The sequence below is a fragment of the Pituophis catenifer genome, unplaced genomic scaffold, assembly GCF_029215685.1.
Source record: "Pituophis catenifer annectens isolate HBS135680 unplaced genomic scaffold, rPitCat1.0.hap2 SCAF_6, whole genome shotgun sequence".
Taxonomy (NCBI): Eukaryota; Metazoa; Chordata; class Lepidosauria; order Squamata; family Colubridae; genus Pituophis; species Pituophis catenifer.
In genome coordinates, this window is record NW_027256886.1 from 39,990,823 (window position 1) to 40,007,289 (window position 16,467).

The following is a 16,467-nucleotide window of genomic DNA, read 5'->3' on the forward strand; positions in this document are numbered from 1 at the left end:
TTTCTCTCCCTTGCCATCCTATGAACATACCATGACAATTATTTCTGTCATATGGTCAGCTGTTTTAAAAAATGATTTCTGGTACGCCCCACACCTCTGTCCCATTCCCAGCCCAACTTAAAGTCATTCTGGCTTTTCTGAAAGTTTCTCTTCTTATCCTGACACCAAAATGACACAATTTTTGCCATGAATATAATCTGCATGATTCACTGATCAAATAATCGCTGGCGTAGATAGGGATTGAGATCTGTTCAGTTCCCATTGACAATTTTAGGCCCTGTAGCTACTGTATATTACTCTCCAGAGTCATTTTGGCTTGGGCTGAAGATGAGGCCAGATGCTTGGCTACTGCAGAGGCATCTGTCCTTCAGTACTTGAAAAGGATTTTTCATAATGACTGTCAGATGATACTTCTTTGAAGAACACTTCATTTTTTGAGCACAGGCTTACCAGCTACACAGAAAATGAATTTTAACTGGGAAAGAGAGCTGGGTTCAGCATGATACTCTTTTCATGATTTTTCATGGTTATTTATGCCCTTTAGTAATGGTGGGGCATTGTTTTAACCATTCCATTCTGTCTTTGGCCACATGTTCTACCATGATGAGGATGACTATTACAACACTTAGACCAATCACAATTCCATGTTTCAGATAAGTCAGTTTTCCCAGTTTGAACCTCTTTAAATACTTTAGAACAGAATTGCTATCTCTTGAGGCTGTATCAAGATGTCCTGTAATGGAGGACATTAGTTTGGAAAGAAGTAAAATAGAGTACAGAAAGCTTTTTTGGATTCTTGTTTCAAATCCTCAGATTAAATGAACACATGGTGAATAAATTGCTTGAAAGAACATGTTAAAATGAAATTCAAGCTGGTGCCTTCAAGAGGATTTCCAGTTAAGCACTGCCAAGAAAATCTAAGAAGTCTAGTTAATTTCATTTGTGTTACATTCCAGATTCCAACATTAAAATTTGGAAGAAACCTAGTGAGTTCTTCTTCTTCAGTTCAACAAGATGTTCTGAATGATGGACACCCATTTCCATCTAAGGCTCTTTTAGCTGTGACATTGAACTAACTCAACACACTATACTGTATACTTCTAAATTCCCAGAATTCATTAGTTCTTTTATTTTAGGTGAACTATATAAAGTAAGTGTAACTGACTAAATTTGGAGAAATACATCCCTGCAGGTACAGGATCCAAGAGTAGTTGTCAAGTATATATGTCCTTCTGCCAGTATAATTTAGTATAACGGAAAATAAGACAAATCATCAAGAGCAAAAAATACACATTTTGCACATATTTGACCAGGGGGAAAAAACACTTGAAATCCAGAACTTACTTACTTACCTCAGTTTATGTACAATGCATATGAGAGCAACTTAAGTGTAGACACTTCATAGAAATAGATACTGAACTGTTTACTAGTATTAGATTTCATAAATATATTTCTTCCTCTAGTTTTACTGAATTCTTGAGTTTTCTTTGCAGCTAACTCCAATTATTTCAGACCCGGAATATCTGCTAGACCAACACATTTTGATTTGCATTAAATCTTCAGACAGTGATGAATCCTATGGTAAGATTTAAACAAACGTATGCTAATACCCCATACAATTTCAGGCAAGTGGATGTCCAGTATTTTCTTAAAAACCTCCACTGATCAAGCACCTACAACTTCCGAAGGCAAGCTTTTTCCATTGGTTAATTGTCTTCACTGTTAGGAAGTTTCTCCTTAATTCCAGGTTGCTTCTCTCCTTGATTAGTCTTCATCCATTGTTTCTTGCCTTGCCTTCCGGTTCTTTGGAAAATAAGTTGATGTTCTTTGTGGTAGCCCCTCAAATACTGGAATACTGCTATCATGTCACCCCTAGTCCTTCTTTTCATTCATCAACTTAGCCCATTGCTAACCTATTGCTGTCTGGACTGGAATTTCTGAACGTGTCTTAAAAAGCAGGCAAGAGCAGTAGGGGAGATGAGCAGTTTAGGAAGCAATATGGAATCTCTCTACTTCTGACCAACACTTAGTCCCAGAATCTATCTATCTTCTAACAGCAAAATACCTCTGGGAATTAATCACAACTATCATTACTCCATATGCTTCTACCGGTATGTCCTTTGCACATTGTTTTGCATTCAGTGTAATTCTATGCAAGTCTACTCTCTGAGTCTTAAGGAAGAATGTATGTGATTCAGATATATTCCCGATTCATTAGTTAAAAAGGTAAAGGTTCCCCTTGCACATATGTGCTAGTCATTCCTGACTCTAGGGGGCAGTGCTCATCACCATTTCAAAGCCGAAGAACCAGCACTGTCTGAAGATGTCTCCATGGTCATGTGGCTGGCATGTCTAAATGCCAAAGGCACATGGAATACTGTTACCTTCCCACCAAAGGTGGTCCCTATTTTTCTACTTGTATTTTTTATGTGCTTTCGAACTACTAGGTTGGCAGAAGCTGAGACAAGTAACGGGAGTTCACCCCATTACGGGGCACTAGGGATTCAAGGTCAGCGTCTTAGCCACTGCGTCCCTGATTCATTAGTTATGTGTGAGTAAAAAATAACAACAATTGCCCCTTGTTATCTGATAGAAATCAAGTCCCTTACTGTTCTTTAGGTGAAGGCTGCATCGCTCTTCGAAGTGGAGCTGCAGAATCTCAAGTCCCTATTCAAACTGTGTTGACACACCATGGAGAAAAGACAGGGATCTTCCAAGGTCAATTCAAGCTACAGACATCCCAAGGGAAACAGAGAGAAAAATTATATGGTAAGCCAGTACTCCAATCCAGTCATACTTTTGGCCAAGAAGGGCAATTGAGTCTGAAAGAGCTGTTTTTGTTTTTCTAGTAGCGAAAACCAGGCAAAAATGGTTATGTAAGAGAGTGGGTTATAAGACTTGTTTCATAAACTAGTGTTGATCCATTCCAGACTCCCTCTATGGTGCTGGACAATTGACCTGGGCTTGTTTAACACATATGCCTAGTTCAAGATATGAACTTGGCTGCACTAGAAAACTAAGCTGTCGCCTGCAATTTATGGGGAAATTCCCATAAATGTTTGTGAAAGATTGTAAGCATGTAATATGGCTCAAGGAAAAGATGTTCAGCAAGCTGGTGGAAGGATAGAAATCAATAACCTAAGAAGGTTATTCACCTCCTTAGAAATAATCTGTGTAGAGTTTAGGTACGGATGAAGCTTGTCAGAGTGGTGACATCAGAGTTGTATACTCATTCCATAAAGACCGACGAATAGCAAATATGGGAAAGGAAGGAATTAGAATGATTGAAAAGATTATGCCATTAAAACAAGCATTTTTAGCAATAAAAACATTTCTCATTATCAAAACAATGACCTTGGGTACATAGAAATGTACAGGATCTAGTTTTAGCCTTCCCTTCCTGCTTCCAAACAAATGAGAGGAAGAGAGCCCTGCTTGACTATCTGCAATATAAATATGTAATATGTTTCATATGTGACACTATGGACAGAAAAAGATTAGAAAAATGTTAAATAAAGTTTGAATTATGAAATACTTTACATGGATATATGGTAATTGAAGTTTAGGTATGGGAACAACAATATATGATGGAAATAAAGTATTATAAAAATAAATAGAATGCACAGTGAACGAGTCAACATTGAGCAGGAAGGAAGAGGCATTCTGTAATATCCCCTTGACTGTTCAATGTATTCTGGATAAATACACAAGCTATGCTTGCTTGTGGCGAGGGGTTAGAGATATACAATACTGGTTAAAGATGAGAAAATATTATACTTCTAATACAAATTATATCATGTTGTTAACTGAAATCCTTAATGATTTGTACTGAATGTTTGCATTCCAAGAGGAATAAGTATCTGAATTAATGAATCGAAGATTAAAGTAATTGCAATTAATAGAGAATACACAGTGCATGACTGTATGATGCACATACATGGCAAAAAAAGGGAGAGGAAGTAGATGAATTTGTGCAGTTTAGTAGAATATTTACAGAAAATTAAGATGCTAAAGTGGAAAGTTTTTAAAACATGCAAACAGTGGTGGAAAGCGAGTGACAGTAGATAGTATGTTACAATGAAAGAAGTGAAAATGGCTGTGTATAAGAGCATTTTCCTTTGTGAGTGGTGTGGGGACCTAGTGGGGAAGGCACCTGTCTCCCACTCAGAAGGTTGAGAATTCAATCCTAGGTAGCAGCAGATATTTCTCTCTCAGGACACAAAGAGAAAATATCTGCTTCAAACTCCATGTAGGCATCAGGAAGAACATCCAGCCAACAAACACTCAACTCCATTCAGTCGCCCCAACTCTATTCCGCATTAAGAGATTATAAGGTCGTAAAAAAAAAAAAAACAACAACCATGTTTCTTCATCCAACATTGTGACATAGATTTTGGATATGCTACAAAGAATATATTGAATGCAGTCAAAATATATCAGTTGAATGTGTGTGCAGTAAAACAAGATGAGATAAAAATGCGAATAGATGATGAATGAATGTGGATTGAATACAAAAGTGAAATAGCTAATATGAAAGAACTGAGGTGGTTTTGCCACGTAAGAAGAATGAAACAAATAATAGTGAAAGAAAAGTAAATGGATCAAGAACAAAGAAGGATCAAGAAAGATCTTGAATGGAGTTGATGAGATCCTCAAAAAAGAGGTGAAAGTTTAAAGAACAAAAAAGCAATATATGAATTAGTATACAGATGTGGTAGAAGCAAGTATGGTTTGTAAAGATAGAAAAGATATAGAAAGCATAGTGATTGGAATTGGTATAAACAAGAGTTAGTTAGATTTCCATTCTCCTGCTCTTAACTTCATTTGCTCACCACTTACTCTTTTTCTGCACTGTGCATAATGTTGCTTACCCAAATATGGAATGGCCTGTGAGATACTCATGCTCCATCTGAGGTGAATGAGAAGTTGCACAGTTGGCAGTTTTTAGTGTCTGATTTCAAATTGCTTCCTGCTTACCACTCTCTCAGGCAGCAGTTAGGCCTTCTCAGAGTGTAGTAGTTTTATTTGACCTATAGTATCCCAGATGTACTTTTCTTATTTTCACTGTACAGGTCAGCCACAATGGTCATTTAGACCTTAAGTTAAATGTATACTTCATGAATACTTTAGATTTATTTAGTGATGATTATAGCATTATAAAGGTATAAAAAAGCACTGATATTTCATTTGGATCTATTTGCCTTCAGATTTTGTGAAAACTGAGCGAGATGAAACTGCTGGACAAAAATCAATCAGAGGCGTGACCTGTATAGACCATGCCAAAGAATGGGAACAAATCAACAAGTAGGTTGAAGACAACTAATTGTCTATATGCAAACATGATTGATACACTACATCTATATTGCACTATATAATGCAACTGCATTATAAACTGCACTACAGTCTAATATTTTTCCAAATATTAGTATCTCACTCTTTCTCCAGTGATAACCTTGGGTTTCCTTAGAAAAAATATTTGACATTCTTCATTATATTTTTATTATCTGCCAGGTAAGAATCCATGGAACCAACTTTCCTAGTTCTTTACTTGCCTATATTATACTATAGATATAGTCTGTAATGGAATATACTATAGACATAGTACAATATAGGGAAGTAAAGAACTAAGAAAGTTGGTTCCATAGATCCTTACCTGGCAGATAATGAAAATATAATGAAAAATGTCAAATATTTTTTCCGAGGAAACCCAAGGTTATCATTGGAGAAAGACTGAGATATTAATATTTGGAAAAATATTATACCCAAAATATTTTTTAGTATGTTTTAATGTGATCCATGGCATACCAATAATTTAGGACTATTTTGATTGTTGATATAGATAGTACAACACTAATTTTTTCATGTTGATCCCAGAACATTAATCATCTTTAATCAAGTTTTTTGTAACTGCTATATCCCACATCTCTGTGACCTCAATTCAGCAATTTCAATGTTCATCTTCCCAATTTTTAGCAGTTGTTTGTCTCACAGCTGTCAACAAGAATAGTAGTATTTTTTTACATAATATGTTTTCATTCTCACCTCATTTAACACTAATTATAAGACGGAACATAATTTTTTGTTCTGTAATCATGAAATATTCCTTAAAGACATAGTACTACAGCCATCTATTTACTTTATCTTCTCACCAGAAATGAGAGAATCTGTCAGATTCTCTCAAACATATGGGACTGCTTTCTTTGTAAATATAGTTTATAGTCATAGCATTAGCTATGAGTTTTAACAGAATTCTCTGTCATTTTAAATGAGAGTATTTTTTTTAATTCTCTTTCTAAATTTTTTTCTGTGTTTATTTAGTGCCACTCAATCCAGTTTTCAATAATACAGGGGTGAAATGCTCCCGGTTCGGACCGGATCTCCCAATCTGGTAACGATGATGGCGGGTGGTTCGGAGAACCGGTAGCAAAAATCCCTGCCCCCCCCACCATGCCCAGCTGAGCCGCAGGATCATCAGAGGCTTTTTTTTTTAACTTTTAAAAGCATTTTTTCTACAACCTCTTCCGACAAAAATCTGATGATCGCGCGGCTTCCGACAAAAATCTGATGATCGCGCGGCTCAGCTGGGATAGTCAGAGGCTTTTCAAAGCATTTTTTTCTGCAACCTCTTGGCCGAAGAGGTGGTAAAAAAAAATGCTTTGAAAAGTCTCTGACAATCCCAGCTGAGTTTCCTGATCTGCAGAAAGGTATTTTTAAAAAAGCCTTTCTGACGATCCTAGCTGAGTTTCCTGATCGGCAGAGAGGTATTTTTTAAAATGCCTCTCTGACTATCCCAGCTGAGTTTCCTGATCGGCAGAGGCTTTTCAAAGCATTAGAAAAAATGCTTTGAAAAGTTAAAAAAAAAAGTTGGCCACGCCCACCCAGTCACATTATCCCCCCATCAAGCCACGCCCACAGAACCAGTAGTAACAAATTTTACATTTCACCCCTGCAATAATAGTATTTGAATGATGGTTTAAAATGTTGCAAAAGGCTGGACTGATGTCCATGTTCAGATTCACCCCCGTCTAGGAAGTTCAATGGGTAATTTTGCCTTGAGCTCCTGGAGGAAATGCAAGCTATTAATATAACAAATATGTACTGTACTAATACATAAAGACTGAACATATATTTAGACATATTTGAGGCCATTCTTGTAAGTCGTCAAGGTTTTAAGACTTCTAATTGTTTCATTGTTCACTGATGTTTAAAAAATGTGATATGAAAATATTATCTTTCAGAAAATTTCAAAATTCTCTAACTTGTATTTTCCCTGAAAGGGTTACTATTTCCAACAGAAGATCCACTCATTTGGTAGCTAAAGAAGCAGCCGCCATTGCTCGGTTTCGTGGAACTGCAGTAACTCTTGATGAGCCTTGTAGAGATGATATTGGATGGTAAGCACAGAACTTTACCTCTGAGGAAGCCTCATTGTATATTTACTATTTACACCACAATTAACTAAATGAACAGATAGCATAATACTTAAATAAGACATAAACTTGCTCTTACTTTTCATTTTATCCGCTTTATGGCTGAACTGTCAGCAAAAGTTCAAATTTATAATATGAATTTATTTTTTCTCTTCAAGTGAAGAAATTGTATACAGGTAGTCTTTGATTTATGTCCACAGTTGAGCCCAAAATTTGTTGCTAAGTGAGACATTTATTAAGTGAGTTTTGCTCCATTTTAAAACTTTTCTTGCCACAGTTGTTAAGTGAATCACTACAGCTAAGTTTGTCACACGGTTGATAAGTGAATCTGGCTTCCCCATTGACTTTGCTTGTCAGAAGATCTCAAAAGGTGATCACAGGACCCTGGAACAATTCGACCATCATAAATACATGCAAGTTGCCAAAATCTGATCACATAACCAAGGGGCGCTGCAATGGTTAAGTGTGACAAACAGTCATAAGTCACTTTTTTTCAGTGCCGTTGTAACTTTAAATGGTCACTAAACCAATGTTTGTGAGTCGAGGGTTACCTGTAAAACCTGAGGCCCAAGGCCATTTGTGGCTTCCAAAAGCCTTAGGTGCAGCTTCATATATAACTATCAATACATAGTGGAGATAACTTTCAATGGGACAGAAAATGAAATAAGAAAAACATGACTGGAAATATTTACACTATTTATGTTAATTAAAAGTAGATGTACATGAAATGAAATGAAGTCATTTTGTTTTTGCCTCAACCAGTACATTTTGGAGTACAGTCCCCAGATTGTCATCAGGTACAAATAGCAGGTACAGATTTTCGGCCAGGAAAAAGTGCATATCCCTAATGTATATTCCAATAAAAATCTGTGAGCAAAATATAGTACAATTGGCCAGAAAAACACCATAAAGCTAAAAAAAGTGAGGAAGCTATTGACACTGTCTCTTCATTATTTCTCACTTTCATAAGATTTGAAGTAATTTAAATCAAGAAGAGTGTTCCACTTGGAACAATGCTCCCCCTTTAACTAGAAACTGCTGTTTCTTCACCTTCTTCTTTAAGTTAGTCACCAGTGAAAATGATATTTCAGTCTACACTGGAACGGGTAATGTTCCTTATCAAAATAACAACATCACCAACAATTATAGGTGGTGCTGCCTGCCTGTCTATCTGCCTGCCCATCCGCCTATCCATCTATCATCTATCTCACAGGTGTCAGACTCGCAGCATCACGTTGCTGTCACGTGACGTTCCACATTTTTTCCCTTCACAGAGCTGGGCTGGGCGTTGCTGCATGTGACACTTCTGGCCCACAGACCGCCAGTTTGACACCCCTGATCTATCTCATTTAACATTCCATTAAAACCATGATAAAACAATAACAAAAAGATTGTCCAATGATTCTCAGCTAAATTCTAAATGTCCCTTCAGAAGATAAGGCATTCAATGTCTTCCTGGATGCTAAAAGTGAAGGAGCCCAAATGCGGGCCTATTTTATGGTTCAAAGCAGGGGTGAAATGTTCCCGGTTCGGACCGGATCGCCCGATCCGGTAGCGATGGAGGCAGGTGGTTTGGAGAACCAATAGCAAAAATCCCAACCCCCCCCATTGCCCAGCTGAGCTTTGGCCGAAAAAATGCTTTTAAAAGTTAAAAAAAAAAAGCCTCTGCTGATCAGGCAAGTCAGCTGGGATCGTCAGAGGCTTTAAAAGCGTTTTTTTTACAACCTCTTCAGCCAAAGAGGTTGTAGAAAAAATGGTTTTAAAAGTAAAAAAAAAAAAAAAAAGCTGGCCACGCCCACCTCACCACCAAGCCATGCCCACAGAACCGGTAGTAACAAATTTTACATTTCACCACTGGTTCGAAGACCTTCTACAAAGTAACACCCTAAGCAGATTGTTTTTCATAGTGTCTGCACAGGATGTGCAGACTCAGGTTGGGAAGTCTCTGATGTAATTTAGCCCCACTTCATATGTAGCTTTATAGCCAATAACCACTACTTTGAATTGAGTCTGGTGGTCCACTAGTAATCAGTGCACCCACAAAATAGTGTTATTTTGCAATAACAGGTTTTATCCACTAGCAGCCTATCTTCTACTTTCTATGCCAATTCTAGTTTCCATATTGTCTTCAAAGAAAGGCATGTTGCAATAGTCCAACTATGTGGTGATAAAGAAATTACTTGCTATTTCCAGGTATTAAGACTGCAACTTGTATACCAGCCAAAGCTAGGCAGGAGCTGCAAGTGCAAGAGAATCACCTAATCATAGATATGCTCCTCCTACAGTTACTGTAACAGTAACTGATATTTTGAAAAATATCATTTTTCAAACATCATTTCCATCTTCTGGATTACAGAACCCAAACTGATATCTCCCAAAGGTTTCATATAGATGTTAAAAGTATGAGAGAGACAAATGACCGGTATGGTTCCTACAAATGACTCCTATACTAGAGCAATCATGGCAGAGGTGGAATTCAATTTTTTTTTACTACTGGTTCTGTGGGAGTGGCTTGGTGGGCATTGTGTGGCTTGGTGGGCGTGGCTTGGTGGGCATGGCAAGGGAAGGATATTGCAAAATCTCCATTCCCACCCCACTCCTGGGGGAAGGATATTGCAAAATCTCCATTCCCACCCCACTCTGGGGCCAGCCAGAGGTGGTATTTGCCGCTTCTCTGAACTACTCAAAATTTCCGCTACCGTTCTCCAGAACCTGTCAGAACTTGCTGAATTGCACCCCTGAAACATGGGCTTGATCACCTGACTGGAAACACCACCAAAGATAGAGCAGAACTATTGCAGAGCTGTGCCTCCAAAACAATATCACAGTAGGTGAGTGTCGGAGGTTTCCAGGAAGGCTGTACTCTCCAGTTCAGATTCTGATACTCTCTAATTCAGATTCTGATGGTCATCTCCTTTTGTGACCATTGCTCTTCGTCCCATGTCTGGGCCCAAGAACTTAATCAAATGGATCCAATAATCCTGTTCTCGAATTTTTGTGTTGAGACCAACAGAAATGACCTCAGAGAAATTATGCTGTGACTGTAAAACACATTTTAAGCCTAGCAAATAAAAAAAGCATTAAAAAGAAGTGCAAATTGACTTTGCCTTAACTCCTCCAAATGTCTCCAGAATAGCTATGCATTCTATCATAATTATTCATTTGTCTTACTCTTAACTTTTCCTCAGGAACACAGTGCCCTCAGAGACCAACAATGCCAGCTTCTTACGGATGGCTGCTGCCTCTCAACCATTCACTGCAACAACCCAGTTTAAGCAGATCCCTTCACCAGATCAACAACCTACCCTTTGGAATTACGATCTACAGCCAAAAGATAATACTCCACTATTGGGATTAGAATCTCCTACTACACCTTCTACTCTGTCTCCTGGATCTCCAAGAGTTACTGCTCCTTTTGCAACTAATCGAAAAGATCAACTGTAAGTTTTATACAACCTGGGTCTAAATTTAGACCACTGAGATGGCCTAGATTTCCCATATTTTGCTTGTTCTTTAGCAGACCATTCAACAGACCATTTTATTTCTAGAGTTCAGGCAACAGGATTATATAACAGGAGAACTATAGTCACTGCTATTTATGAACTCCAGTATTTCTATTTTTTGGCTTAATCAGTATTTTATTTTCATATGCATTCACCATCATTTCGAATCCTTCCTTGGCCAGCTCCAGTCACTGTGCTGCCAAAGATGAAATCATGCCAAATCTATTCAACTGAAGTTGCATAAAACCCAAGGCAAATCAAATTATTTTTGAACATTGAGTTGATAAACCCATGTGCCTCTCTTCCCTTTCCAACAATATAGAACAATAATTAATATAAAAATTAATGAATTAATTAATTAATTAATATAACCTTTTCAAAACATTTCCAAACTTGGTATAATGGTTACATAACCTTCCTTTTTCCCTTAATTTACTAACCTTGGCAGGTACAGTGAGGTGAGGAAAAGCATGATAGAACCATTGCTGCAAGATGAAGCATATTCAAAACCAGAGATGATTGATAATCCTCTGTATGACTTCACAAAATCCAAGGACAAGCTTCTATTTAAGAGAGAACAGGAATTGTTTAAGGTCTCCCGGAAAGAACTCCCAACCATTCCTGATCAAAACTTTCCTTTCACCAAGCTACAAGAGACTGATGGCAACAAACCTTGCAAGCAACAATCCTCCCCACCTTTCCTTGTCCCCACACAGAGATTTCGTTCTTATACCTGTTCCAATCAATCTGAGGAAAACAGTACAGGGAAGGAAAAGATTCAAAACAAACAGAAGCCTTGTTCCAATTTAGATCCTTCTCTGTCAACTTTCAAGAATCCCATTAAATTAACAAGGTCTGAAGGAGTGCAGAATAAACCACCTCTTCCATCTAAAAGCCAGGTGGTGCTTGATATGCAGCACATCAAGGGCCGAGATTATCGAGAAAGCTCAGAACTTCCATCTCAAAGGAAACACCAAAATGAGGATGGGACTGTTGGCAGAGCAGCTGTGCCGGTAAGTTTAATATAGTACATAGCATGTACAGTTTGAAACAGGAAAACAGTTCTTCAGAATTTCAGAAATGGGTTAGGTCCTTTCTCAGCCCAATCTGGAAATGCTAATGATTGAATATGGAAGCTTTTGCATACCGAGTATGTATGTGGTGACTGAGTAACCAAATCTATTTCAGTGTTGTTATATATTTATAATTATATATGTTTTTTATATAAAATGGAAGTAAGCTATGGTACTTTCTCTGGAACCATATAACAATTCCAATAATAATTTGTTCGAATCCAATCAAGGAAAAAGTTGGCACAAATCTTTGAGGAGATAATTTGAAACAGTGGCAGTAGTAAGACAATTTACTATGGGATATTTTTATTTCTTTTTGTAAACTAAGCAAATAGCACTCAGTTTTCTGCTGGTCAGCATCTGACACATTTCATTAGCTCTTGTAAACTAATATGCTAAACCAGGTGATCATAACAACATAATCTTTAAATATCTCTAAGTTTAATGGAGATAATACTGCCTTTTGCAATGTAGAACACAAGTGTACTTTTTTGCACACTTAAACAGATGTACAGACAACTAAGTAGTCTTTGTTAATTGAGGAGAGTGATATGGCTGAAATAAAAGCATCTCCCTGTGAACTGATAGAGACAAGGAAGTTAAATGTGTGTTGCCTGTTGCTGAGCAATGTAACTTTTCATTGATTATTCTGTCATAAAGATGGATATTATTCTTGTCTTTCTAGTGAAAGAAACTATCACTGATGAAAAACGCAGATGAATCCTGAAAAGGAATAGCATAAACATTTCTCAGAAATACTCTTAATATCCTTTTACTTGGTACACAAGCCATGTAGTTGAATGTTTAAACAAGAATAAATCTTTCTGCCTCTCTCTCCTATGGTAGTACTCATTATGAAACATAAGGTAAAATTAATTAAGACCAAAATTGATTTTAAAAGACTGAGATGAATGAGTGCTGTAAAGCTTAAAACTTTGTCAATTCCTTCAAGGGCAAGAAAGTTGTGAATAATTATGGGAATTGGAAATTATATCAGTTGGATACATGTGAAGGTATTATTCAGATTACTACGGTATGTTGCAGATTAAGACAAAATATATATTTCTAGATATTTTTACTTGGTGGTTTATTGAGGAGGAATAAAAACCAAACGTGTATAATTTCTGACCATGCACAAAGTGTAACTTGGTTCTTTAAGAGAACACAGTGAGTATGAATTTTCAACTATAAAATTTCCTTTGGACCATAAATCTATCAATGACTGCCTTATTTTCCAGATAATTCCTTGTTTTTTATTTATAATGTGAATAAAGAGCAGTACACTTGAGGAACTGAAACGTTCCAGAAAGATTTAATGTGTGTGTGTGTGTGTGTGTGTGTGTGTGTGTGTAGGTCTTGTAGTTTGCTTTATATAGTATACATATTCAATTCATATTGCCTTCATTGTAATACCACATTGGCAATTACTTGAGTCAAAATATAATAAAAACAATCTCTCTTATCCTGGTTTATAAGCAGCTAGACATATTTGGGCTTAATTACAATTATATTTTGATGGTGAGTCTAATGAATAATCTATTCTTCTTTTAAAATATGTTTCTATTCTGGTGGAAAATGTGATAGAATCTGGAATAGTTTCTAAATTAACAACTTGGCAATGTTTATTTTAAGGAATTTCAATAACTACACATAGAATTCTTTTTGTCTAGTGCACAACAGTGGCAATCTTGTCAATTTCAGCATGTTGTAATTATTCAGGATCATATGCCTTAACTTCTTCAAAGGAGGCTGAAATGCCAACATTTTTATGGAATATTTTTAAATTAAACTGGAAATATATCAGAGGTTTAGAAACATCTCTGAAGTAGAAATTACTGATATTTCTGTCTTATGGGAAAAAGTACTGGAATATCATGTCATGGAATATCAGTGTATGCAAGTCTTAAACTTGAGGTTAAAATTAATTCATGAAAGAGTGTATTCCAAGTATATTAGCCTCCTCAAGAATGTATCAAAAGAATGGACTGTATCTCTGTTGGCAATGTAATACATTTGGCTGTGGCAAGGTCTGGTTTCTTTTGGGAGTAATAATATGTATTAGTAGATGGATGAGTAAATATTTCCAAGTTTAAATTAAATTAAAAATTCAGTATTATTGTGAACTATATTTAAACTCGTGAAACCTGACCACTTTTGAGGAACATTGGTTATATCAAATGTGAGGAATAGCCCGGAGATTTACACAGAGGGACAAGAAAAGTCCTATTATCCAGATATCAGAGACTGGATTCAAGAGACTGGAGACTGTATCACATTTTAAAGATTATTTTTATATACTAATTAAGACACAATATGTTTCCATGTTACAGATTTCATAATATTTTGAAAAAGTAGACACATATTGTTATTAAATGAATATGTCATCTGTTTAGGTGATTTATATTAAATTAGTATGTCAACTTGTTTGTTTTATTTTAGAATTATAACTTAATAACTAATTTGCTGGATTTGTGTACATTAATGTCTTCCTCTTAATTTGGTTTGTATATATTTTAAACTGCAACAACATAATTAAAATTATTTCTACAATTGTACTATCTTATTGACTACAATGATTATTGCTTTTTATTTTTGTATCCATCTGAGACTTTAGGTAAAAAGCTTTGCAATAAAATTGTGCAATGAATAGTGTCTTTGATTTTCTGTGCTCATTGCTAATTTTAAAAAAGCAGTCATTCTTATCCAAAAGAAGCAAGTTATTCTGATTGGCCACTGCAGATTGTTTAAGGTTATTAAATAAAGTATTGACATCCTCATCTCTGATAGCTACTGTTCAATAGATATGAACTAAGTTCCATTTGCCTTCTGTTGTCTGTCATGTTTCCTTGACTTGAAGAAATTTGAAGGAGACATTTTATGCTGCTAAAGCTGAATGGAGCTATACACAAAGTGCCTGATGACACTTAACTGTGGTGGAAGGTAGCAAATGCAGCAGGCTGTTGTAATAGGGTCAATTTATTTTCTCAAATTGCCCCAGAACAGAATTAAAGAAGAGTAAATGGGGGAAAGGCTGTGCAGATTTTTTTTTTTTAAAGGCCCCATTGACAGAGTAAGTAGCAGTGCTGGCACTCAGGAATTTTTAAGATCCCTTCATGCAAAAAGTTTATTGAAACAAAGCAGCTTGGATCTAGGGCAGGCAATGCCTGATTTTATACTCTCTCAATTTTATGGACTTTGATCCAGTAAATATTGAAAATAACAAGACAAAAATCTGGATTTCAGGCAATAATGGACTTCATCCCAAACAACAGAATGTCCATTGCGTGTTGAAACAATCCTAACAATGTTTTACTATATGTTTATCAGTGTTTCACTGCACATAATATTTGTTGCTTTTTGGTACTATTTCATCCTTTTTCATTATAATTATGGTTTGGGATTCAATATTTATAAATACTGTACTTAATGAGCCATGGCTTGAAGGGGAGGGAGTAAAAAGAAAGAAAAAGTGTAGATGGCCGGATAACGGAGTACCAATGCTCTTACCTGGCTTTGATCAGATTTGCCCCAGATCTTACTCCAGTAGCGCTCCAAACATCTGTTCTTGCGCTTCATTGCCCAAAGCTCCTCAGTAACCAAGAGATGCCCCAGGATTGGCACAAAGGCTGCATGGGAGATGCAGTCCAAGGCTCCATCCATCCATCCATCCATCTAGTCCTAGCAGTGACTAAAGCGTCAGCTGAGCCACCCACCAGATCCCTTGGAAATCCATTGGTTACTTGAAGCAGTCCAATCAAATGGCCCTGTCCACTCAGAGAGTGACACCAGTGACCAGAAGGCAATCTAAATATGACCTGACAATTATGGAAAAAGGTGGTTGATTTTAGATAGAACTTTGCTCTGATTCATCTGGGGCTGCTCTTATCTTCAGACTGAGGTTCTGTATCTGCAAAACCATATCTATGAAGGGAAAGTCTTACTAAGATATTACTGATGTTTTAGAAATGGATTGATCTGATATAATTGTCAGCAGAATTTTAGAACTCCCTATGTGCATTACATATTAATATAACATTGTGTTTTGTTTTACATAATTTGTCTGAATCAAGGATCAGAATATATTGAAATTGTATACCAGGACAGAGAATATAAGGACCATTGCAATTCTTGATCTAGAAAGATTATCTCCAACTGAGAGCAAATTCTTTCTGAGAATCAGATATGTTACTTTTGTCACCTAATTAATTTATCCTAGCCACTTCCCATTGAGTTACTGTGAGGACTGAAAAGCAGCTTGTTTCCCACAGATAGATTTCCCAACTTCTCAGGTCTAAAAATAGCCATGTTCTTTTAGTGTGTTAAATTTCCATGGAGATCCAGCTGTCATGAACGCTTAATGATTTTAGCTACAATTTGTAACATACAGAATACAATAATGTTTTAAAAGCATGGTTGCTTCTCTCTACCACTAAGTTCTAACTATACAACCTATCTTGCTAT

The 16,467-nt window shown here is 36.5% G+C and overlaps 1 protein-coding gene across 1 annotated transcript in view; it reads left to right on the top strand.

Moving 5' to 3' along the window:
* Positions 1–12,735, top strand: part of INPP5D (inositol polyphosphate-5-phosphatase D) — a 77,207-nt gene extending 64,472 nt beyond the window's left edge. The window contains exons 22-28 of the mRNA XM_070945255.1: positions 1,494–1,581; positions 2,620–2,769; positions 5,208–5,304; positions 7,278–7,394; positions 10,619–10,870; positions 11,382–11,946; positions 12,692–12,735. Coding sequence (XP_070801356.1) covers positions 1,494–1,581; positions 2,620–2,769; positions 5,208–5,304; positions 7,278–7,394; positions 10,619–10,870; positions 11,382–11,946; positions 12,692–12,694 — 1,272 coding nt within the window. The 3' untranslated portion in view covers positions 12,695–12,735. The remainder of the gene's footprint in view (positions 1–1,493; positions 1,582–2,619; positions 2,770–5,207; positions 5,305–7,277; positions 7,395–10,618; positions 10,871–11,381; positions 11,947–12,691) is intronic.
* The last annotated feature ends 3,732 nt before the right edge of the window (positions 12,736–16,467 follow it).